At 28.6% G+C, this 27,911-nt stretch overlaps 1 protein-coding gene and 1 long non-coding RNA gene across 6 annotated transcripts in view; both read right to left on the reverse strand.

The window, feature by feature from the left end:
- LOC123290726 (muscleblind-like protein 1) overlaps nt 1-13,899 on the reverse strand; it is a 616,529-nt gene extending 602,630 nt beyond the window's left edge. For all 5 annotated transcript variants that reach the window (XM_044871013.1, XM_044871015.1, XM_044871014.1 and 2 more), the window contains exon 1: nt 13,589-13,899. In XM_044871013.1, coding sequence (XP_044726948.1) covers nt 13,589-13,774 — 186 coding nt within the window. In that variant the 5' untranslated portion in view covers nt 13,775-13,899. The remainder of the gene's footprint in view (nt 1-13,588) is intronic.
- Nucleotides 13,900-14,510: 611 nt separating this feature from the next.
- LOC123305783 overlaps nt 14,511-27,911 on the reverse strand; it is a 37,001-nt gene continuing 23,600 nt past the window's right edge. The window contains exon 2 of the long non-coding RNA XR_006536857.1: nt 14,511-14,791. This is a non-coding gene — a long non-coding RNA (uncharacterized LOC123305783). The remainder of the gene's footprint in view (nt 14,792-27,911) is intronic.

The raw sequence follows: 27,911 nt of genomic DNA on the forward strand, positions 1-27,911 counted from the left end.
ACATTTGTTAGAAAATTTCTTGATTTACCTGTTTTAGAAGGACAAATGTAGAATATCTTAAAAATGTAGCCGATTACATTATTCTTAATCAATCATCATCGTCGTAAACATCATTTTTCCTTTTATATACCTGGTTGGTTACATTTTGTTTAAAATAAAGTAAATTTTTCCACATCACACATCTTTTTAAATTTTCCCGCATATAAAAACGGTATTTTTTGAAGCCTATAAGAAATGGAAGAATAAGAAGCACATGGTGAGAAATGCATGGCGTTTACTACAAGACTGCAATGGTATACAGACAGATACAGACAGTAACTATATGTAAGCATAAGTATTAAAGGGGTATATATTACAGTATTAAAGGGGTTTCCATCAGAAGTATTGTGGGTATCGTAAAACCAATATGGGCCTGACGTCCATTGTTCATTGACTCGTCCGCCATAACTATTGCTAATGTTACTATTCCCTCATTACAGTATACAGCATGGCGTTCACATCGATACTGAGATATCCACAAAATATTTCTAAACGTGTAGGAAATTCATACATGCAAGTGATACATAATTCTTAGATATTTAGTAGCTCAATTCGTAGATATTTACGGAAATATAAATAAAAGTAAAAATATGATAAATTTCAACCGTGTTAATTTGAACTAAAAATGAGTCATGAGTAAGAGAACCATTGATGATTATTCATACCAAGAAAGTTACAAACCACAAACATAAACTTTAATATTGCATATGCATTTACACAGACTCCAAACTAAAAATGAATTGTTTATGTTTGGTGGTGGGCGGCCCCGATTTCAGTCATTCAAGACAGCAAAAACTTTCACATAACAGACCGATCACAAACACTAATATATGAGATCAAATCGATACAACTTTCCAACAGCTCTCAGTAAATACGTGATAGTGTACATACATTAAAATTGTAAATTAACTGCTAGTATAGATGTGAGTAAAAACTGCATGAAAAAAAAAGAAAAAAACTAAACTTATTATGAATTCAATATATGGATAAAATTACAAATTAAAAATAGATTTATTTCCGTAGAAAAAAAGTAATTGTAAATACTATCAGGTTTATTTTTATTTTCTAAAAATAAATGTACAAAATGTTGCAGAATAACGATTTGTAAAGTTTAGGAAACTAGGATCTTAATACTGTCTGTATTTATCTACCATTTAAACTATTCAGAGAGCAGTCAGTTCTTTTATCTGACCAGTTCATAAAAGAAAATAAACTTAACGATCAATATCTGATTCTTGCTGTGCAGTGAAATAGATACCAGAAAGATGACAACAATCCCGCTGAAAGAGATTTTGATAAGCATATGTCGAAACACATATGATGCAATCTTGTTTAATTTTAACATAATTTCTTAAATTAAAGATCTAGAGAGATTGTTAGGGGAAAAAGAAATAAGGATGTCATAGTTCATGCGTTACCGAAGACACAATAAATTCCCTAAATACAGGGTATTTGATTATAATCCCTATATTTAATAAATGTGAAAGTAAGGCTGAATAAAAAATATACTGAATGGATTCGAATGAAACTTTACAATGCTATAGCTCACACATCAAAACAACATGACCTATAATTCATAAAGTGAGCATCATTTACTTTTAACAACAAAGGTTTCTGTAAAAATAGTAAACGAAATACAATTCATGCCTATCTTTCCTAATATACTTAATGAATTATGACCATTTTACATTTAAAAAATTGAAAACTGTACATAAGTTTACTTGTATAAAGCAATCCTTATCATATTTCGAGATTTATGAAAGGGGGATAAGTGACAGTAAAGGAGTAGAAGGCTATAACTCGGTGATCTTTTCTAGTCGTTACTTTTAAAACCCAGCGAAGCGGGCGGATATGAAACTAGTTGGATATATAATTTAGTGTATGCTCGATTTTTTATTAGTGTAGTAAATTATTCAACTAAGATAATTCTCATTAGAAGGACATTCTCTTTTCCGAAATCGGAAATTTTGATGAATCTTTGATAGACGATTGCTTTGCAAACCAGTTCGAGACTAATTTTCAGCCAGTTGCATTCAATAGTTATTTCGAGAGATAAATTGGTATCATTTACTGGTTACTAAAAATGGCAAATTGCAACTAGATACAAACTAATTTTGACACCCGAAAATTGAGTTCGTGATATTCGACCCTTAAAGTTACTTTCCATAATAAGAAAACATGTCGGATATTTAGGAATGATGTAATGAAACATCCTGTATTAAAAAAAGTACATTGAGATCTTTATTTATTTTTAATTTGTATGATCGTTTTTGTTTTTTTATATAAATATTATTTTAGTTGGAATGACTGCAGTTGACACGCGTATTAATTTATACCGATTATTCTGTTATTAAATTTATTACGTTATGTCAGTTTAAAATGTGGATTTCAACAAAATATTATTCAAATACACAAAACTAAACATAATATTAATGACGTCATTAGTCAGTAAATACATTTTATAAAGATTCGTTTATAATGACTAGTCTGAAATTTACTAACCGTTTTGTACGTAGAATTGTTGTAAAGAGTAAAATTTTCAGTTTCACTTGCACAATTACCTAACCAATTAATTCACTTTTGGTTCTAATCACGCTGTGAATCCAATAGTTCTAATTTCGGGAACAACATGTACAGGTTACTTTTCTATAAGTGCATTTTTAAAGATAAGTTTAAACGCAAGCTTTCATAATAAAGGCTGTTAAATTCAAATCGAAAACAATTCAAACCCAATTACTATTTTTGGAAAAACTATTTATAGGATCTTTCAGGAAAAATGTGAAGGTTGAGAAAATAAATTTATTCATATAATCAAAACATTTTTTTAAATATAAAATGAAAGATTTGTTAACGGAAATAGGTATTTTATTTTTATGAATTTTTTTTTTAATATTTAATCTTCCCCCCACACTTAAAAAATGTAATTGACCATCGGTTGGTCCGTTTTATTGTTTGTTAAGGAGTTTCAAGGTAAATTATTTCATTAAATAAATTTATTCTATGTTATATTTTATTATAAAGGAAACATATTGGAGATTATCGCCAGTAATTACACTATATAAAAAAGAAAAGTTGACTCATTAAGGTGCCTGTTTTGATTTGGTTCCTCTTTTCTGCAAGAAATTTGGTTCGCATAGATTTAATTCAACCTAAATAGTTAAAATAAATACAGCTAAACTTTTTAATTCTTCCCCCCAGTGGACATCAGATTTTCCTGAATTGTTCTAAGCCTCAGAAGATTATTATTGTCAAATTGTAAATGAAAGTGATTCGATTTAGAATTAGACTTTTTTAAACAGATGATGAGTATCGATATAAAATGTTGAATTAAATGTTACCTTTCAAAATACTCCCTCAACTCTTTAATATGTTTCAGTAGATGTAGATTCAACATTAATAAATACACCATCACCTTTTAACATATTTTTTAAACATTTAACATTTTGCATGTGTTTGAATCTACACGCACAAATTTTTTTTTATATCAAAATTCATTTAAATAAATTGAAACATTATAAATTAATATAATAAATATAATGACCATACGAATTATATTTAAAACTAATGGTTAAATTAAATGAAGCTCATAATTTTTGTAATTATTTCTTTAATAAAAAAACGGAATTTTTTCTATGATCTAGTGCCAATTTAAAATTTATACTTATTCTATTATTTTCATACATCCGATCTCTTCAAGTCATTGTATGAATGTTTCTTTAAGTCATTCATACTTTTAAGAGCTTAATTAATATTTTTAATGAACATAGTTGATAAGCAGTTTAATTATTTAAGAACATAAATAATCTTCTAGACCTATTTATAAAATATTGGCTAATGATATGTTTTAAAATGTTTACTTTATCGTTAAAAGTGAAAAACATGGCAAATTTTTAAGGCGTTTCAGATATTTGAACATAAGACGTGACGGTTTGAATTTTTTGAAAGTTAAAATTGCAAATTAGTTTTTCTAATGCGTATTAGGTCGAGCTCGGCAACCTACTGTTTTATTAGAAGAATATCTTATATGTCTTAGAGGTTTTGTAAACTTTTATTGATATTTTTCTGCAACTAATGACCTACCTTCAAGTTTTTCAAAGAATCAGAATTGGGACTGCATCACTAGTTCTGCCTTTCCTACGAGTTAGTTAATCAATTTCACTGGAAGTAAAATATTGTATTAACATTGGTTAGTGTTGTTGAACCCCCTCTCAAAAATACCTCATTTCGCCCCAAACTGTTAGCCTAAGATAAATTCCAAGATTTAAATTAAATTAAAAATACTTCACGTTGTTCTGCAACAGTTCAGCTACAATTCACTGTTTTTTTATACGTGCTGATTCCTTCTAAGCTGTAAACTAAAAAATATTGAAATTTTTCTTCAAAGCTGTTGAATTACTTGGCTTATTATTTATTTGAGACTAAAAAAAGAAAGGACACAGCTCTCAAAATATTCCTTGCACCATTCATCATTTGTTTAGAGCTAATTTTCGATTTAAAGCGGGCCTAAAATATCAATTTGCAACATAAATGCTAGTACTGCTTATCCTGCTTTTATTACTCAAGCTTATGACTACGTTAGTCTAAATACATCAGAAATTGTCAGAGACTACCAACTCACTTTTCGAAAAATCACCAAACTTAAAGGATCCCGGGCATTAAATACATTGAGTTTGAGTTTCGGTTAAAATTTTTGGAAACTATGGATTAAGGTAGTTTTAATCATGCTGATCAAAAAGTCTTATGGACTCAATCCTTAAAAACCCTTTCCTTCTGAGCTACAGCCCTTCAAAAGGCTGGGTTATGCTTACATGAAATATTGATATTTGGTTTCGGTTAAAATATTATGAAAACTATGGATTAGGGTAGTTGTGATCAAGCTGGTGAAAAGTTCTTATGGGCTCAACCTTCAAAAAACCTTCCTTTCCGAGCCCTTCATATAGGCATGTATAGGCCAAGCGGTTGTAAAAAGTAATACATTTTTCAAACAAAATGTCATTTCAAACCAATTAAAAGCTTTATTTCAATATGTTTATAAAGGATTTTCGTAAACCAACGACCCATTAAAAGCTTAATGTATAGTAACGATTTAAATAAAAAAGTAACATACATTTTGACTAAGAATTAAAGTCTATTATTATTTATTTTATATACTATTTTTCTATACAAATTTCAAAACTATTTATCTAGTTGTTTTCATACACACAGCTAAACACTATTTTGTTTACAGATTATATGTAAAGCTTGTGTAGGGTGGTAGATGTGAGTGACGAAAAGCTGCTGCATATAAAAAAAAACTGAATAAAGGTGACAAAAGTAACAAAAATAAATAAAAACTGAAACATATAAATAAATGAATAAAAAATAAAAATAAAACTATAGGAAATGTCTTTTTTTATGTTTTTTCATATTCTATGCACCATATCGTGCTGACTGACTATGATTCTACTTATTCTGGGTTGGTGGTGTTATTGTGTACAATGAACGGCGAAAAGAAAAACTTGGATTTAAAACACTTCAGCTGTGTGTTCAACTTAAACGGTTACTAACACTTTGGATGTTATCAAGTATACATTTCATTTCATGAAAGATATTTTATTTTTTGAGGTGTTTCAAAATGTTCCACAAGTATTTATTCATTCGTCCACGTTCAAGTATACGTAAAAATTTTGCAGGTCACGAATAAACCGTGATTGTATGGAGGTTTGGATATAAAATACACAAAATAACGTACGATTCCGTAAATACAATAAATAAAAAAATACAGTAAATCACTAAAATACAGTAAAAAAAGGCTTTTAATTTTATTTATAGCTCTACTGATTTTGTTTCCATATTTCAAATAACTACCCAATTCTACCTACTCTAAACTAATTTTCTTTTCTACCAATCAAGAACTAAATTCAGACACCTATAAATTTACTACATACAGTCGTAATATGTAAATATGGGACAATAACAAAAATAAAATTTGGCGGGTAACAGGTTTGTAAATCTTACAATATTTACAAATATGTTACTCACAAAATAATAGTTCTTATAAGACGAAGAAATAAAGCAATGAACTGTGGATCTTGTGAGCAGCAAGACAGATCGGTATGCGGTTTCTTGGATTCGATTTCTGAATCTACAAACTCTGAACATGTGAACAAAAGTGACGAGGAAAAAATGAAAAACTGGGAATCAATATCGATGAATTTAGTTACCGGAAGTTATCGGAGTCGCTGAACTTAAATATCATCGCAACAAAATGGCCCCCGACTTACCAGTTGCCCAGGGCGGGCAAAATACACCTCGTCTTTTGAAGTTTTACGAGAATATGTAACATGTTTCGACGAAACTCGTTATTCGGGTATTTTTGGAGCCGCTGAAAACGAACGTCACTATAAAATTGGTCCCCGAGGTACCTGGTGCCTTTTTTTTTTTTAAAAACCACAAAATTTTAGTGTGATGTCCCATGTGAAGGTTTTATTAAAAATTTAAACTTTTTGCAAAGTCATAATTTTCCGTTATAACAGTTAGAAAAATGGAGTGGAAAAAATGCGAAGACTTTTTGCATCATTCCAAAAATTACCACAGTACTAGTAAATCGCAAGAGAATATATTTTTCTAGCGAAAAAATGGGCTTTGGGTTTACAATATTTTCTAGTATAGCTCATATTTTCAAATATTAATAATTCTGATCGAATTAAACTATTTAACCGACAAGACAATCAAGAAACTGTAAAGAATAGTAGTACTAACACTAGTACTAGTACTTACATAGTCAAGTGGAAAAGTAAAATTATATTAAATTTCCCATACGCCACAGTGAAAAATCAAATTAAACAGTTACACAGCAAAATACAATAGATTTGCCTATTTGACTGCCTATTGTATAATGTCGTACCCATTTTGGCAACGAAGTATATTAAACAAAATATAATAACCATATAAATAATATTATATTTACAACTAAACTGAGCACTATTACAGTGCACAAAGCACCAACAACGAGGCGAATTGTCATCATAGTGTAGCTGCTGTTATTGTTGATGGTGGCAACAACAACGGTGGGCTATAAAACAATACAATAATAAAATATATAGAATACAAAATACAGAAAATATGCAGCAATAACACTGTAGTAAATGTTTAAAAAGAGGATCGAGTAACAAGAACAGTATGGCATAATAACGACCGAACGTTAAACGCCAAACTACTATGTAGAATAGTGGTGCGTTTTGTTTCGAAGGAAGGAACAATAACAATGCACTATTATTTGTGTATAAATGTATATGTATACAATAACACAACACCTGAGGAAAATAACAAACAACAACATTATAATCGTTTATCCTGGAACATTTTACAGTATGTATTAATAAAATAGGAGAAAAAATTTTTCCCAACGTTTCATTTATTTTCAAACAAAAAATTTTATAACCCATCCAATTTAGAAGTTGTAATATTCCTTGTATTGAATTTTTCAGCTAAGAAATACTCTATCTAGCATTTTGAATACGAAATTACATGGTTGATGAAAAACAGCAGTTATTTGTGACTTCAAAAAACCATTAATAGCATTGAAAGAGCGGCTGAAGAGGGTACCGATGAACATAAGACCACAATTGACCAAATTTTAATCCCTTACAGGTTTGCGGGCTATCGGTTTTTCCGAATATCATGTGTAATCATGGAATCAATTATAAACACATATTATTATTGTTTAGGCTTACATATTTTAGCATCAATGTTTGTATATTAGGAAAAAATCTTAAGATGCTTAAGATGCGATGCATATCAGAAAAAGTTATGTAATGTTTTTTTATCGCCACCCTGTATTTAGAGAAATTCAAAGGTAAGTATGCCCATGTGCTCTTTGTTTTTAAATATAAAATCCTATCTTCCATTAAACAGTGTGGTCGGGAAAGAATATCCAATTAAACAAACTTTACTTCTGTGATACAAAAACTATTGTCTCAAAAATTAAATAGCAATTTGTCTGGTTTAATCTTACCATTGATTATGTAGTACTTATAGGTCGGGCACACCTGCCCATGTTAAACCTGCCCATGTATACCTGTGTAGGCTAAAGCAAACACACGCTACGGTAAACCGGAAGATTTCTACTCAGTCGAGAAAAAAGGAAAAACGACGAAAGAAGAACGATGTGCTCTATGCTGAAGTAATTAACCACAACTAACCTTATACCTGTATAGGTTTTCCGCATGGACTCACACACACGGTCAGGTATACCCAACTACCCAAATAGTAATTTCGATTCTTCTTCGGCCGCCTACACAGGTCGGTACGGCTGAACAGGTATGCCTGCAGTGTCTGCCACACACGCTCCGATTTACTGTTTCGTGTATGCTCGGCGCGTTCCTATATATGAATAAATGGCTTCAAAGTATATCTAAAAAACTCGAATGTCTACCAAAATATCGTACAATAACCTTATTTTTTCTTTATTGCAGGTTTTCTTGTGAATGAACAGGTAGAATACCAAAAACCGTAAAAACAAAAAAATGGGTTTTTTCCCTAGGGCGTTTTCATAAATCTCGTTGAAGGAATTATATTGTACCACCTTCCTTTTGAAGACAAAACACCTTACAGCTACCAAATTCACTAAAAGCATTCTTATTTTATGTGTAAATTTCTTCTGCAATGTTTCAACTTCAAAGACTACCTTTATTCTTCAACTGCCGATACCACGGTAGATTACGCTGGTGACTTTGTAAATTGTGCTGCTTTCTGTTGATAAATTTCCATTTATCAAACCGTTATTACCCAATCATTTGGTGAATTATGTAGTTTAGCATGTTGAATAAAAAAGTATAAATATTTTTGAGACACGTTGTACATATACAAAATAATACTTAAATATAACTACCAAAAACATCTTTATCTAATTCATAATACAAAATTCAATTGAAAAATTATTCTTATCTTTATCGGAGAGACGTTTTATTAAATATTAAACATATACACAAAAATAAACGATAATAATTTTATATTTTCTAAATAAAATGAAGAAATGAATTTGAAAATTGTTTAAGATGTTTCTTGTCTTTATATTTTTCCGTTTAATATACTTTTTTGAATTTATTTGTGTCAATTCGGAGCAAATGTTCATATTTGTATATTATTATACATTTTATTTACTTATTACATTTAATGTTCTTTTGAATTTAGAGAAAATTTTTTAATATAATATATAAGATAAAGAAGTTTCGAGATAATTTTTAAACATGTAGACTTTGTAAAATAAAAATCCGAAAAATTGTCATATTCTCAACGATAAATGTTTTTGTGTAAATCTTTTCCAAAGAGTAACTTTGATAACTTTTAAGTATTGCTCATTGTTTACACTGCAAACGGAATACTGTCCACTGATAACATACGCTATTTTAATGACGTTTGTAATTAAGACAAAAGACTACAAGGGGCAGATTATGTATGAGACGCTGGATTGGGTTATGTTGTCAAAATATGGCTTTAACAAAAATTTATTTTCATATCCTATATAATTCTACCATACTATATTTTGGCGCCTTATCCATAGCTGAAATGAGTCTTAAAGATGTCTGCTGCATATTACGGAATAAAATTTTGTATCCATTGGTATCCATTGGTGAGGATTTTTTAAACATGAAACTTAAATTTGTAAGCCGTATCCTATCTTTTGAATAGTGGTTTATTCCACAGATATGGGGTAGCAATTGAATGTAAATTATTCAAAATGGTGATAAGGAATATATATACCTGAAAACTAGATAATTTTTTCAAATCCATAAAGTTTTAAAATATAATCCTGCAAATATTGGGCGCTAACTTTTATCAATCGGTATGAATGTGTTTTACGGTTTGTAAAAAATACGTTCAAACATTTGTAGAAATTAAAACAGTTACAAAAGAAACAGCCTTCATTCGTGTTACGAATAAGGTTATTGAATGAAATTTTAAAAAAGAAAGACGTTAGAATTTTTTATATAAACCAATAATTGGATTTTCAATAATTGGAAGACATAAAACCTCTTCCCCTTGGCTGCATGTTGAAATCAATAGAAATATGTTTTAAATAGTTGCAACAGAAATTGGACCAAACAATTAAAAACAACTTACACTCGTTCTGCAAACACTTGATAACCTGCCCTTCTATGCACTTACCCTCATTGTTCAATTAAACATATTTTTACAGTCAAGGTTATTAAAAAACCACCATAAATTCAAGTTTTAAATGCCAAGTGAATTTATGGGATAAAATTCGTTAAAACTGAAATTATTTTACTATAAAACTAGTTTTTAGATCTACTGGTCAACTCATCAACATCTCTTTTACCGTTATCAAGAAATCCCCCTCTCACTTGTTACTAAATAAATAAAAAGGGTTGTTTAGTTGTAACTAAACGTTTGACCATTTGTAAGATTATTATTAAGATGCTGTTCACAAAAGAACGACAATGCATTTTAAAATGAAGAAGAAAGTAATTTAAGATTTTTATCTTGTCAAACAAGTATAACATTTTATTAAAGAAAGAAAAAAAAATTTCATTTAATATTAATATAAAAAAAAAGTTTACTGTAAACAGCTGATGTTATGTCTTTTAATAACATTTTCTAACGAGTTAATATATTGTAAAAAATCATCTTACATCCATAATTATATTTCTGAGTAAAACCCGCAAAATTCATTGAAAATTTTATCGAACTTATTTAATATTATCGGCAAAACAGAATAAAAAATATTTAATATCCATGATGGAAACTCGATGAATGTACGCAATATTTTTTATTATAAATATGAACAGCGGTACTTAAAAATGTGAAGGAATTAATTTCCGAAATGATATATGAACAAATGAATTTTGTTTGAGAACCCGATACGATCGACGTATATTAACCCGGAAATGACCATTGAAATTCGAGCAAAACTTATCAGAGTTTTTACAATTTTTAAAGTAACCTCAATCATAGCTTTTTTTTTTTTATCTTCCGCAGTACTGATATTAGTAACAACAGCAATATTGTTTTTCTTGGTAATTAGGAACTAGAAGTATGTTTACACTTGACCTTCTGAATAATTTTGTAAATTGAATGAGAAATATAAGCAAAAATTACAAATAATTTTGCTTAACAAAGATAAGCAAACCAATACTTCCGTTTGAAAATTATAATTTTCATTGCGGTTTAACGATATTAGTTTTAAATCGTAGTATTCATCTGAGTATTTATTACAACCTACCTATTTTTTTTAAGTAAACCAAGAAAACTTAATACAAACCTTTTTCAGGTTCTTTAAAATAACTTCATTTTGCATATATAGACACTGAAATTGCTTTATTTACCTAAAAAAATTTTCGTTGGATTAACATTTAATTATTTTCCAATAATTTTATAAATATGAATGTATGCTGAAAAATGACACTATTATACCGTTCGCATCCGCATTCTTTTGACAAAATGTTTGACATACTTACTTCGCTCGAAAGTAATTTTGATAAACATACCTGAAAACACTTTCAATTTGGGATCAAAATGTATTCTACAGGTAAGAAGCAATTTTTCTTTATAATAGCAAAACTTTTAACAGGTTCTAATATTATATCTGATGACGAAAGGTTTATTTTAAAAAAACTAATAATTCTTCCCATATTCTGAAGAGAGAGCTTTTATAGTCAAAAGTGAACATATTCTTATACTATTATTGATTATAGAAGTAAAAATAAATTAAAAAAGGAAAAAAAATTGTTATACAAATAAAAATACTGATTATGTCATCCATAAAATACAATTTTTGATAAATCATACATATCTGAATAAAAAATTATCCAGTTAAAATACATTATTTTTAATGTCAAAGACTAATTTTAAACCAAAAATATTAAATTAACATACTCATTATATTAGATAAGATAAATTTTGTAAGTAATAGCTACACTTACCACAGTAGTAAGTCCGTCCGTTCGTCAGTGTCATTTACGAACAGAGACAGAGAGAGAGAGAGAATAATTTGGTCATTTTAACATAATAAAAAGTTTGGCAAAAATATTATGCATTTAAATTTAAAAAAAATAATATTTTAAGCAATATTATAAAATTTTTATCAAGGTTAAATGTGCTGTTTTAAATAAATATAATGGAAAAAAATATATTCATAATTTTTATTTCATTAATTTTTTGAAACAAGTTTTTGTTTATTTAAAAAACATCACGCGATTTCCGTGATTTATAGCTAGCTAAAAAAATTAAATCAAAGAATAAATTGTTATTATACTTTGGGGAAAAAGTTAACAAAAAGTGCTCGTAAAAATTTTTAATTAGGAAATAATCAGAAATATTATTTTTTTAATTATTAAAAATGTTTACTGACTTTTTATAAAAAGTTTCAAATAATATTTTTAAAAAGCTGCAAGTATGAATATAAAATTTTATTTTAATTTGTAAATTTAGTTAAATTTTTTAAATAATGTGTTTTTTGCCATACCATAATATTTTAATATTCCGGTGTGCTAGAAAGTTTCCGTTTTCGTAGAGGCTTTTTGTGTCATGGAAATAGCATCTAAAGCTATTGCTTAAGATAGCAGTATAGTAATTTAAAAACTTATGTTTAAAAAATCAAGTTTAGAAGGTAAAATAGTAACTTTTCATGCCACATACAGCCTTAGTGGAACCAGAGACTTCATATTCCTTGGATATTTAGCTAAAATATTTTCCTTACAAGCTTTTAACCTAATTCAATACTTATTCCTGATTATTATAGATCAATCATTAGGATTTCAGAAATTTTCAAAAAAATAACTTTCTTTCGTTTACCATACCAATACTTACCTTTAGAATAACAATAGGTGAAAGGAAATGATAGGTTTTGGTATGCCAGGTGAACATACAAAATTTAAATGTTTAATCAATAAATAACTAACACGTGATTGTCTTCATTTAAAATCTTCAACTGCCTTCGTTTATTAGCCATCTTTAGTTGTGAAGAAATATTTGTCCAATTGTACCTATTAGTACACAGATTAATGCAGAAAAGGAAAAACTATGAAGTTAATTAGATAACATCATCAAATATCTTACAAATAATAACCAGAAATGACAACTTTAATATTTCTAAAATAGCAAACAATTAACGCATCAATACTATTAATATTATCGTTCCAATTATTTTATTAAATAATCAGTTACAGTGAAATTATTACCTTAAAAAATTTCCTTAAAGTTGCCAAAATATGCGTTTAAAACTATTATATCATGATGAGGAAAAAATTTGACCTCAATATATCAAGAATGTCCAAATCTTGGTCAAGTTACTGGAAAAAGGTTGTTTTATTCTACGTACTATACTAAAGCGTCAATCAAACGACTAACGACAAATCATACTACCGCGAAGTTATATACTTACCGCTAAAAAATGCATACACATTGAAGTTATAGATATAAATTTGAATTATTATTTGCATATAATTTAAAATTTTTATATTTTAGGTGTCAATTAGGTCTACCAATAAATCAATTATCAATGTAAGCCAATACTATAAAAAAAAAAATAAAAAAGAATGAAACCTACCTTAATACTGTCGTAACAAGCAGTTACACGGCCATTTTGAACTTCAACATTTGCTGGTGGATGTGCAAATTTACATTCGGTGTCTGGTCTGGAACACTTCTGTCGTTGGAACTCGCGGCATACTTCTAATTGTAGCCAACGTGAGTCCTTACCATTCAATAAATTATTCATATTAACCATTGCCATTTTTCACACACTGTTTGTTTTGAAAAGTTTTTCTTAAACAAAATTGAGAGGGATTTTCAAAAAATTAGATTTCTTGCCGTTTAAATATATTTTAAATATATGATCTGTGTATATATAATTTTAATTTTTTTTATATTAATATATAACTTTTTATTAAAATTAATTAGTATAAATATATGTTCATAATTAACTTTTTGTTTTAATTAATCACGTAAGAAACACGCGCGATTAGTCGAAATATTATTTTAATAGGTATATATTCACGATTATTTTTTAACTTATGTATTAACAATTCCAAAAAAGGACACGATTAACTCATTAATCAATTAATTAGTGAATTAATCAATTAAGAACGTAAACGCGAACGTTAATCAAATATGGCATATAAAGACTAGGGTAATTTTTTAATTATTTAAAATATTGTCCACTTATATAAATATATAATTTTTTTTAAATATCACCACTGCCTTTTGTAGTCACGTAATAAAATATTTTTTTATTTAGTGTTAATTTCTCAGCGATAAAAGCGATTGACTGAACTGTCGCGTATGAACTGCTGTTGCAATTAAATATGATGGTAATTTGCTTGATGATGGTAACAAGGTTATACAGGGTGTTTTAAGGTAAGTTGGATCAAGCAATATCAAAAAGCTGAAGAAATAAAGCAGGCTGATTGGTTGATAGGACCAGGGCATATGTTGGATTTTAATATATGGGGTTTGATTTTTTTTTTGTAATTGTGTAATATTATATTGGTGTGAGAGAGATCACAAATTACTTTTAGCGCATGTCTTGTGGTTGTTCAGAAAAAGATAGATATAGCTGGGGTGATATTATGTTTTTGTATACAAAGCAAAAGCTGGTATTGTGGCTGGCTTTGTTTTGAAACACACAAAAAACTTTTTGTTAAATTTTTTTGAAACCGGTCTCGTCAAAGCCAATGAGATTTTGTTTAAGAAATCAAAAACCAATCACGTTTAATTATTCTTCTTTAACTTTGAATTGAATTGTTGTAGTCTGAAACAAAAAAAAAAATTTATTGTAATAAATTTGTTGTAAATACATCTCAAAAATTACGATATGCATTACGGTTAAGGCTAAGTTCACACATTACGTTATGCAATATGTTATGTAAAGATGTTTACAGGATCGTCAGTTTTACATACGTGGGAACTCCTGTTAACATTTTGCAATTCTCGCAAGTGCGCGTGATTTATAAATGTACGTTAATATCGACGCTCGTGTGACTCCTGCCCAAAATTCTTAATGCATGCATTAAATTATATTTTATTATAATTTACATGTTTTTTATTTATCGAAAATAATTTACCAAATTCGATTTGACTTTTACACCCATTTTAATACTTGTGAATAATTTTCTTATGGGCAAAGCTTAATGTTTACACTAAGCGAAACAATCACCTAGTTTACAGCAATACCTAGAGTTTATACCGAGTAAAAATATTAATCGAGATAGAATAATTTACGAATAACGTGCAAACACTCTATGATACACCGGGTAAACTTATAAGTCAAAAAGTTTTTAGCACATAAGTAATGAACGATTCTGTGCACTCGGTCAACTAAATCAATGGATCCACTCCTCTAACTTAGCCCGGCGACTAACCGCCGGAGTACTTGCGTTAAACTAGGTAAATTTTAATGACTAATCATTACAAGCCGTATGTAACGAATTACGAACAGTGTAAACCTTCGCATCTAGTCCCACCCTACCCTACATTGTAAAGTCAACTCAATTTTACAATTACAAAAAAATTATGTCTTGGAATTTCAATAAAATGATTTTTCGGTACTGTATTGCTATAGGAAAAATCACTGCTTAAAAAACTATTTAAAAAGTATACTTTCTATCCTTGTTTAAATTACAGAAACAGTTGAGAATATTAAAAAAAAAATTTAATTTTTTAATAAATACAATTAATTAGATTTTAAGTTAAGTTTTTTATTCTACACACTTTGTAACACGCGAATGTGCCGTTTTAATATTTTGTGTATTTAAATATTTAAGTAGGCTACGGTATTCGAATTAAACTAAAAGAAACAACACAAAAAAATTGTTGAATTGTTTAATTAGTTTATAAAACACACATAAAAATATAGAAATGTTTTGGTTGACTGAGAAAAAACCATCAGCGTTCCAGTTTTATTCATTATTGATGTTTAGTGTTTTTATAATATCAAAAATTTTTTGAAGCATCAAATTTTATATTACATTACAAATAAAAAAATTTAAATGTTGAAAAGACAGCATATTTTTTCTTAATAATATCGCTTAATCGTATCGTTTAATATTTTTTTTATGAATACGTTATTTTAAGATTTTCTGCTCCAGCCAAAAACAGGTTAGGATGACGCCTTCGATCATTTTTTCTAAACATAGGCGTATCGCCGGGGAGCGCAACTTGTCAGGATAGCTGTCTCCTCTATACGTCGGATTGCCATAGATTTTGTTGGCTAAGTTTATGTTTTAAGGCATAATGCCTGCAGTTGAATTTATAAAATATCTACATTAAACAAACATTCCTGCTTTGCTTTCTCCCTTAGACTAAAAATTGAGTACGCCAATGGTTATAAAAAGATAAATAGTTGTTCACAAGCGAAATTTTGATTTCCAAAATTATTATCATGCCGGTGCATTTAGGATCTCTGTTACAATATTTAAGAATCGTATGGATAATTAATGAATTCGGAAATCTTATTTTTGACTCACTACTATAGCATAGTTACATGTGCCCCTTAAAAATATATTAAACTGTATTAAATTCGCTTTAAAAATACTGTGTCTAAATACTGTAAAATCCATTATTATTATTAAGAACTTTCTCTCGAACAAAGAAACAAATCAAAATCCAGTTTAATTGAAATCAATCAATAAAACTAATCAAAGTATAAAAAAAAATAATTATATTAATATTTGATATAAATTTTAAACTATGAACCATTAAATAAATAATAAATTGATTTTTAAACACTAGCATAAAAAAAATAATGTAAATAATAAATGAAAAAATTTGAAAGCCTTTTTATGTTTATAGTCTTTTTTTTCTGTTGTTTATTAATTCATTGACCTAAAAATGTAATTTAAAAACAGATTGGGAGTCTATACAAATAATTTGTCATCTGTCAAAGGTGTTTTCACATTGCATTTGATTTTGTGAGGTAAATAAGCTTCGAATTATATCTATATGCATTTGTACATATATATATATATCAGCTAAATAGAAAAAGATAGGTTTTCAGAGATGTATGTGAAATAGACGAAGAAATAAATATAATATTTGTTCAAAATCATATTGTGAGTAAAAGTTCATTATAAAAGTTCCTCGCAAAAATTACACGGTATTTGAAGGAAGGCTTTGCTATTTTAAAAATTTTTAGAAAATCTTCGGACATTTTTCTCGTTATAAATATAAACCGTTAATCAATATCCCTATATATTATAAATGTTAAAGTAAGGATGTTTGTTTATTTGTTTATTCGAATGGATTTGAATGGAACTTGACAATAATATATACTCCTCAGACTAACACATTAGCTATAATTGATAAAGATGCATTTGAAAAAAAATTTAAAAAATTTAATTTAGTCTAAGACATTTCATTACGCCATCAATGGGCATCATTTTGAACCATAAATTAAAGATTTCTGTGAAATTATGAACGAGATACAATTCATGGCCACCTATTCCAATTTGGACCTAACGTAATGAGATTTTTTGCTCCCAATCATTTGTACAATACTACCCACCAAGTCTCAAACATTACATAGTTATATGACTTTTAATTATTTAAAAAAAATTGTTATTTGAATAAATTGGTATATTTTATTTGGTCTTAACAATATTACATAGAATATACAAATTTGTATTAAAAAACGAGGCAGTGAATAATGTCGAGATGACAATTTAAAAACTTCACTCACAGACACGTTTATTTAATTATAAAATTTAATTTAGCTCTATAAACTGTATGAAGTTGAGTTGTATTTGGAGTGTTGTACTAGTCAGTCGTACGTCGTACCTTATGTGAAATATGTTCGTACGAAAGAGACGAGTACGAATGACGAGTCAGTACTTATAAACATTGAGAACAAGTACTTATGCATATAGTGACTGTATATCAGAGCATATATGGGGTACTGTCTTTTACTTCAATGTTCTCTTACTGGACGTCATGTAGACGTAAAACTCGGGTACGACTAGTAACAACAAATTGTTCTTTTTATGAAAGGATGAGACACTCAGTTATCCTGGCTGAAGGTTACAGTTTTAAACTGCAGTTGTGTTCCAAGGGGCAGAAAATTAAGTAGCAGTAATTTTTTATTTATCTAAGGGATTCAATCATAGCAATACACTTCAGTTCAAGGGATTCAATAATACACGCGTTTAGGAGCGTATATTAACGTAATATTCGAAACTGTTTGTTCTATTTTTAAAGACTTATGAAATTACATATCACGTAAGTTGTATTTCCCAAGTAAATACCCATTGGCAATTGAATCAACACAGACTTGCCAAGCCTCGGCCAAGGATAGCCAAGTTTGGAAGCCCCTATCCAAACCTTGGCCCAGGATAATAAATCAAGATTTGATTTACCAATCCTAGTCCGAGTCTTGGACTGAAGACAAATAGGTAAATGGAGGCTCGGTTTGCCAAACTTTCTCCAATTCTAAAGAAATAAGTTTGATGTTAATTATTTTTATGTTTTTTTGCTGTAACGGTAGTAGAAAAAATGACCATGAGTTCAAAGCTTAAGGTTAAGCTTACATGAAGCATATACACAGGTTTAAGCTCCGGTTGTGGCAACGTCGTCAATTAAATACATACAGTACACGTAATCAGCCAATTTTATGATTATTAATGGGTCGATATTCAGGTAAAATCTAAACATGGAACCATAAAAACACGAAATCACATTTTTAACACGAAAACCAGAAATCGGATTGGGACTCATAGGAGACGCCGAATATGTTACTATTGTTAATTCCAAACTTTTTTCAATATTTAGCTTCACCTAATATGGTCTCAGTTTGTTCTATCATCTATGGATTTTTTGGCAATAATGAAGCCGATTATAAAAATTATCAGCTTAATATTACCGCAATGTTCGTGTCTCTGTTTTTAATATGTGTCAGCATGGTTCTAGTTTTGCTATTTACTGAAACCTAAGTACAGGAATTGTCGATCAAACTTAAAATTTGCAACGTCTCATTAAAAAATTTAATCAATTACAAAATTATTTAAAGTACTTTTATAATGTTTCAGTCCATTTCATTATTGAGATTTGTGTTATATATTTATTATTTACATATTTTAATAAATTTTTTGGTATGATTTATTATCGTGACTTTTGTCATAAATAAAAATGTTAATTTATTTTCTGTATATACTTTTTTTGTTGTATCAAAAACAAAAAAGTTTATGAATTTTATATGAGTTTGCTGGTTTTAATTTTTTGTTTTAATGAAGTTGGTAAAATAATATTATTTTGAATTCATCTTTAATATCATCGAAGTCAATTTAAATTTAAAATTTTATAAAAATTTTATAATAAAAAATACTACGAAATTGGAAAATAAAAATTATACAAATTTAATAACTTTTGAATAACACAATTTTTATTTTATCTTAAAATTCAATGACAAAATTGATTGGATATTTATGCAACGAAATTTATTTCAAAAATTTTTTGAAAGGTTTACGAAAAATTATATAAATTCTGGAAGAAGTGTCTCATTAAGCTGAAGTAATAAAAGAATAATTTAAAGAAAAACTTAGGAAAAGGAACTTCTATAAAAAAGAAACAAAATCCAAATTGTTGTGTCTCACACAAATTATTAACACCCGACAAAAGAAAAGGAGTGTTAAATGTTTAACTTGCGTATTTGTTTTCTGCGACATCTCAGTTCCCAAACAGATAAATCAATTTTGATTTGTTGTTATTGTTTAAAAGTCAAGGTTTTCAGGTCAACGTTTTAAGGTCAAAAGTCTTGCTCATTACAATCCTTCCAAATTGGGATTGAAGATTACGTCATCGCATCGGCTCACGTATGTCAGACGTGAGCGTAAGCAAGTGTTTCTACAGCTAATCTCATATATGTCTCATATTGCGCATGCGGTCTGCGTTAGTAAATCGACCTTTTTTACTCAATATTTAATACGAATATTCTCAAAAATTTATGGAAGGTCGGTGTTTATTAACCATCGATATTCCTATATGTGCCAGTATGTCAGAACTGTCTTTATTGTGATATCTTTTGAGTTTGATTATCATCGCCAAACAGATGTAAAACACTCTAAAGCAATACTTAAGTGTTGTTAAACGAACTATAACGGATAAATTCATTATTATCATGGTCATTGAGACGATATTTTGGTATCAATGATACTTCCCGTCAGCATATGCATACCATACTTACTACAAATTATTATTTATTACATGTTTGACTGATTACAATCTTGAAAAGTTTATCATACAACAAAGCATCCTTCCTTATAATATGTTCCGTTTCCATTCTACTGGTTTTTGTTTTAATTATATTTTCGGAGAATATAATATATTAGAATGTCATTTATAATTTGAATTTAAAATAAATTGGATGATTATTAAAGCGATTGATTAAAAATTAGAATATTTCACATGTAGTAGGCATGTAGGAGGCATTATGAGATTAATATATAAGACTTGATACCCGCCCGCACCACTGGGCTTAAAAGTAAATTCCACCGCTTTATAGTCTTCACTACTCTTGATCTCACTTATCCCCCTTCCATAACACTCGAAAGGATTGTTTTACACATCTAAAATACATGCAGTTTTAAATTTTTTTAAAGTGTAAAATAGTCATAATTCATTGTGTATATCAGAAAAGATGGGAGTTTGTATATTAGAAAAGTTGCCCATGAATTGTTTGGTATTTGCTATTTTAAATTTTTACAGAATTTGAATATGATGATCATAGATGGAGCAGTAAAATGGCAGATTTGAACAGCCGACCCGTATTTATAACCCAACCCTCCGAAGTCAGCCAAAAATAACAACAGTAGTTATTTACAGGCAAAATCTTATCTTTCCATCAAATGCAGACCTAGATATTTTAAAAACTTTCAAAAGAACGTACAAAATATTTTAAAATTGAGAGAGATTTCAAAAAACTCTTACTTTACACCTTAAAATAAAAATTTAAAAAGTGAAATTGTTGCAGCTTAGATCTTTGATATGTAGCGAGTGCATTGTAATTCTCACTTGTTTTGATTCAACTTCCAAATTTGGTAATAAACTTCAATTCCAAATCGTTATACACAATGAATTACAACTGAAAAAAGGCGTTCTGTTATTTTAGGCAATTTTATTCACTTTAAAAGAAATAAATTTCAAACACGAATTTTTGTTTTTGGTTTTAATAAACAAATATTTTGTCACCCACACGACGAACTGAATTGATAATAATATATTTTTTTATACAGTCAGCACGTGGGACGTGTAGGGTCAAATTAGTTAACTTAAGTGTATAAACCGTTGGTGGTATGTATAATACATTATTGATGATGGTGCATAGGCTATGTATGTGTGCTAGCTGATTACGTAATCATTAAAGTCAGTTTTTATGTAACACTTAATATGTGTATTCTATGTGTGTTTGTCTTAGTTAAGTAAACAAGATGTTATTTGGTATCATTAATTCAGGTCTATAATTTATTAATTTCTTTTATAAGAGGCTGTACAGTGTTGTGTGTAGTTTACTTTTAATTTATTGCTGCTGAGTAATATGATTTTGATTTAAAGCATGTTTATTTTATACAGTAGTTGCTTACAATTTGTTCGAATCGTTTTAAATTAATTTTTTTTGAAATGTTATACCTTATACACATAATTAGTAGATGAAAAATAACACATTTTTGAGCAGAGCCTTAATTATTATTACATCAAAAAATAAATAATAAATTGCTACTATGAGTTCTGAATACTATAAATACAAAGAGGGTCCAGGCTATAAAAATCCCTTCAAATATTATAAATAACAAGCCATGGGTAGAGTCTGGTGCGACCTTTGAGGTCCACACGAATAACTTCCCAGCATAATAAAATGTTTTAAATAATTAAAAAAATTAAAACTCGACCGAATGATATGAAATTTTTTTCGGATCATATTGCCGTTAATACGTTTCGATCGGCAGCAAATTTCATCGGTTCAGTAAATTTTTAACGGGTTAAGTTTCTGTTTCAAAGCCTTAATCATGTCTGGACGCATGGCAATTTTGATGGCTCGCCATAAATGAAAGTTCAATAGATAAATTTTTGATGCTTTGATAGATTGAAGTTTTGATAGTAAATATTGAAGTTTTCGAAACTTTCAATAAGAAATTACTAATATTTCCCAACGTTGATGAAGCGTAAATCGACAAATTTCGTTCATCGGGAACATAGTACCGAATTTCTGTTACTTAATTCTCTTACTGAATTTCTGTTACTTGAACGGCTGAGAACCTTTTTGTACCTAGCAAAGTAATCGCTAGTTAAAAATAATAAAAGATGGCGCACACTTTTTAAGTTATATTATGATAATTTCTTTAAATATAAATAATTATTACATATATACATTTTATTGATTCTTTTTGTAAGGTCCAACATTAAATAAACTACCTCTATAAACATATGCATTTTATGTGATAAATAAACTTTGGAAAGGTCTTCTGAGGACGCCCACCAGGGTTGCAAGCCCCAAAAATCTATATAATAAAATTTGAAACTGACCTACACTCGACTTTACTATATAGACGTACTCATTGAAAAATGAAATGTCAAAGACTATTGTAATAAAATTATCACATGGACCACTGTAAGTACAATTAAAATTTGCTTGCTCACGCGTCGGGAAAACCAAAAATAACATTTAAGAAAACTACTTCAATAAATAGAATGTACGGCTCAACTTTCTTTTACTTTATGGGAAGTATTACAAAGCATGCCAGGTACTGCTAGTAATTAATAAAACAGTGCTTATGACTCAAGCCCGACCGCATTAATAGATGTTAGAGCAACGCATGATGTCAATTGTATATATATAATTGTATATTTACTATAGTAAATATAATACAAATCAGTCTTTCATAGAATTAAATTTCTAGAATTAAAAAGTTTATAATTAGTTAATAAAAAACAATAAGCCAAAAAATTAATCACTTCTGATTCGGAAACAAATAAATTATTTATGGTATTTAAACAATTAACACATATTTGGCACGCGCATCTATAGGATATAACAAACGAATATATAAATAATATGGTCAATGATCATTTTCGAATATTCCCCTCAAACAAATAGGTACAAGTATACACTTTGTATTTGTATGTGAATGTATAAATAAAATCTCGCATCTGTTAGAGTAGCACCGAGTTAGTTGCGTTGCTCTCGCTATTACTATGTTGTTGTGTGTGTTACTCCTCAAGTAATTTAAATCAAATTTATAAATAAAATATGGAACATAGGAAATAATATATCATCATACATTTGTTGATTTGATTTTTAAATTAGCATATATATTGTTCGTTTGTTTATTTGTTTGTTTGTTTAGTTGTTGTTTTGTAATGCCTGCTTGCTAATAAAAGTGTAGGTGTGACGTCAGACAACGACAATGAATTCCTATGAACTCATGTAGTCACATTTAAAATATTTTATTTTAGTAAATTAACCTTCATGTAAATAAAATTGTTATGTGTGAAGTACGGTATTTTAAACATAGTCATATAATAATAATATAATAATAAGTCCCTCTCTTCTACCTAAACCAGGCATGTGCAAAAGTGACTTAGAGAAGTCCCGAACACTTCTGTAACTAAATAACGAGCAAGACAGAGACAACCTAGCCAGTGTCAACCAATAATACGAGTAAGACAGAGAGATAAAATTTTTTCTACCTATCTCATAACTATTAAAGAAACTGACATAGGTAGAAGAGTTGTACACCCGCCTCGCTTCCTCTTCTATGAGCAATGCGAGCTCGCATAAAGAGACACACAATAAATTTTATGGCACTCAATAAAGTTATAACAATGGTAACTTTGACTTAAAATAACTCGACCATGCCTGCTCTAAACACCTTAAAAAGTGGTTCTCATGTTTACATTCTGATACAATAGATAGCGTTCTTAGTCATGGAGTGTCTAAAGCATGTCTAGAAGTTCTATAATTATATAAATGTTACACTATCTACATAAAAAAATTAAATTAATTTGCGACGATTTATTAAAGTAGTGCGCCCATCACATGACTAGTCCAGTTAGCAACTAATTTATATTCCTTGAATTTGAATAAAAGTTATGATCAAAAATAATATTTGTATCACGTAAATGTTTTTAATGCTTTAAAAGTATCGTATTTATACGGCAATTTGACTAGTTTTTGACGTTTAAACGTCAAAAATCAAAGTTTTTTTATATTTTCTGTTTTTAAAGCGCCAGAAGGTAATGCTTTTTGCATAAAACAGAATCTGCGACTAAACTCTAATTAATTTATTAATGTTTGTACAAACAGCCGAACTACTTTAATTATTAAGTATTAACTAATGAGTATTTGCATGTGAAATAGAGTATTCACACGTCAAATAGCTTTTCTTTGGAATTCAATAAAATTGAGAAAATTTTTCACCATCTGTGTACCTAATGATATATTAGCAGTTAAAATGAGCATAGTTAACATGCTGGAGGTATACCGCCTGTAAAAAAATAGATACTTATCTATGTATCTCGAAAACAGTTTGTTCTAATTTTTTTTTTAATAACTTATTTAACATTAATTTATATCGAATTTTTCGGTAGCAAGAAAACGGATCTTGCTCTATTTGTTGAACAGATAAGTAAAGAAAACAGCTTATTTTGCAGTTGTGTGTGCGTGTGTTGATTTTATGTATATCTTATAGTTTTATAAATTATATTTATATAATGCACGAATATAAGAGTATGTTTTTGTGGACTAAACTAACGAGTGAAAAAAAATCTCAAAATAAACCTTTAGAATAATTAAATTTAAAATATTAAATATATAAAAAAGGTACGTTCAATCGAAAATCAGGATTCTAACTTATGTAATATCTCTCACAGTATCATCAAACAGTTTCTATTTCGTATTATAATTTGAGTGTTACATTGCGAAGGTTATACGAGTATTTATACAACAATTTAAAATGTAGGAGTGTGTAATAGCATGTAATAATAGTCAAACATTTATAATGTATGCAATTATTGACATTTATAGTTTAAATATTCGATTTCTTTTTTAAAGACCATATTTAGAAGATGAAGAAAAATTATTCAATTTAATATTGTGTTGTTCGTAAGATAGCTGGCAATATTTTTGAGAGTTGACTTTAAGACGGCTGAATTTCGGAAATTTCTTTTCTTATAAGGATGCAGTACGTTTCGTATCTGACGGCGAGTTATTGAGTTAGTTAACACTGAATGTGCACTAGTAAATCAACCAAACTGCTGCCTGGCAACTTAAAATTACATTCTTTTATTATAAAACAAAGCCCTCAGTTTCTTTTTGTGTTTCTTAGGTGTCAAATATCAAAAGTAAGGCATGCGTTAGTGGCGCAAATGTTTCTATTTGTTAATAAAAAATAAATTGTGAATTCAGTGGAACGGATAATGTTAAAGTTTATTTACAAAATAAATAAAAACGCAACTTGAATGACGTATACGTTATATATGTATAATAGTTCTCGATTATTTGACAAACACTTAACAACGTCATACAAGTTGCCTTTTTACCAATTTTTTAAGTGAACATTGATAGATTCATTGAATTAAAAATTTCTTGTTATTAACAAATAGAAACATTTTCACCACTATAACTTATGCGTTACTATTCAGTTAATTACATGTTTGTATGTTATAGATTTATTTAAATTCAAAAAATGTGACATTACAAATTCATTGCAGATATATTAACACCTACCTACCATCATTATTTATATACGATGATTTGTAAATGTAATTTGCCTTGAAATAAGAATTTTAGACCCCTTTCACTTAGCAACTTTTTTACACATGTAATCTCTATATGCTTGCTTTATTTTTTACATGTCTGGAGTTTAATGAGCGCATTAACAAAGGATTTGAAATATTTTTTAATTTACAGAAACCGTCCACTTATGAAGACATTATCGTCATTATAATTTTATTATTACCGAGTCGCAAATGTTGCTGTTAAAATACAAAGCCCAGATTTCGATCGATGATATAGATAGCCAATCATAATTTGATATTTCTTTATTACAGAACTAAACAAATGAAATTTATAAGATTCGTAAAAAAATGTAAGATATTTTAATAATAAAGAATTGAGAAGTAATAAACCTGGCAATTTATGGTATTGAACAGGCATGGGCGAGTTATTTTAAGTCGAAGTCACCATTGTTATAACTTTATTATGTGTCATAAACTCTATTGTGTGTCTCTTTATCCAAGTCCGCTTTGCTCTGGAGGAAGAGCAGAAGAGGAAGCGAGACGAGTATACGAATCTTCTACCAATCTCAGTTCCTCTAATAGTAATGAGATAGGTAGAAAAAAAATGTTGTCTCTCTTACTCTTATTTTAGGTTGTCGCTGGTTAGGTTGTCACTGTCTTACTCGTATTTTCAATGAGGAATCCGAGGGACTTCTCTGAGTCACATTTGCCCATGCCTGGTATTGAGAAAGTAATCTTCTCATAAAGCTACTGAACAATAATTATTGAGCATTAAAAAAACATAATTTCTTAAAATGTCAGCAAATATGAAAATTGTTTATTTTTCTCTTGCACATTTAATAATAATTTTCCATGGCAAACAGAGAGAAAAGTTTTTAAATTATTATGACATTTATAAAATAAGTCTTCCTTTAGTAAGGAAACATCATTATTACATTATTTTTACCTCTGTACGCTAAGTATATTTTAACGATTACATATTATGTGATTAGTATGCAGTTCCAAGGCATAGTTTTAGTACTAAAAAAACCGAAACAGTTTTAACGATTTTTTGAATGCTAAAAAATCGTTTTTGATAAATAGTATACATAATCTAGGTTGTATCAATTTCTAGTTGCATCTTCACTCCATCAAACATTTTCAAATATAATGTTGAAAGTTATTCAACGATTGTTCAAAAATAAGTATTATAATACTGAGTTTCAATATAATACTAATGAAATCCTATTTGCAACATTCATTACCACGAGATTGCGTGGTGGTATCGTTCAGTTAGCAATTGAAAAATTTATGTGTGAATAACTTAATCGAAAGCAGAATTTAGCTTAAAATTTGCATGATCTTGAAAATTTCAAATTTTTACTAGAAACCGTCCCGTTGAAAGTAGAACGGGACAGTTTTGAAATCCGGATCAATAGATTTGTCTTCTTAAAACCTATACTTGGTATATTTAAACTTTTTATTTATCGTTTTTTGTGCTGCTGAAAGTAAAAAATAAATGTTTCGAATATTTTAATTCAAACACTGACACTTTCGTTGTATTTAAATTAACAAATGTGATTCTATTTTTCCTAGTTCAATTAGCAGTTCCGGAATATCAGTTTATTGCCCACCAATAATTGTTTCTTGTGTTGCAACTTCAGGACACCGGTAAATTTCAAAGCAAGCGAAGTTAAGAACACGTCTCATGGAACGTTTGTTCAAACACGATAGACCACCATGTGACCTTAGATGCTTTTTGGGCATGCAAAGCCCTAAATAGAACAAATAAAAAAAAATTTTAATTTCGCACACGACCTTTCGGAATTACAATGGCCAATATATATTTTTATCTTTGGTTAACTATATTTTAAGGGTGTTTATTTTCTAATAAAACATTTAGAGAATAACAAGCAGTGCATAGCTTTTGAAATTTTCTAGGCGGAATGTGAAAACCCCAATTCAAATACTTTCGGCGTGATAATGTAATTTAAAAATTAAATTTAGTTGAATCTACCAAAGAACAATCAGAAAGACAATATGAATACGGAGGTTTACATGACGTTCACATTCGTATTTTTTTTAACATATGGTGGGTAAAAGTTGATTTGTTTGTTAAATGCCTTAGAGCTATTCAACATTTTATTTATTTTTCATTTATTTATATATAT

Source organism: Chrysoperla carnea, chromosome 1 (assembly GCF_905475395.1).
Source record: "Chrysoperla carnea chromosome 1, inChrCarn1.1, whole genome shotgun sequence".
Classification (NCBI taxonomy): Eukaryota; Metazoa; Arthropoda; class Insecta; order Neuroptera; family Chrysopidae; genus Chrysoperla; species Chrysoperla carnea.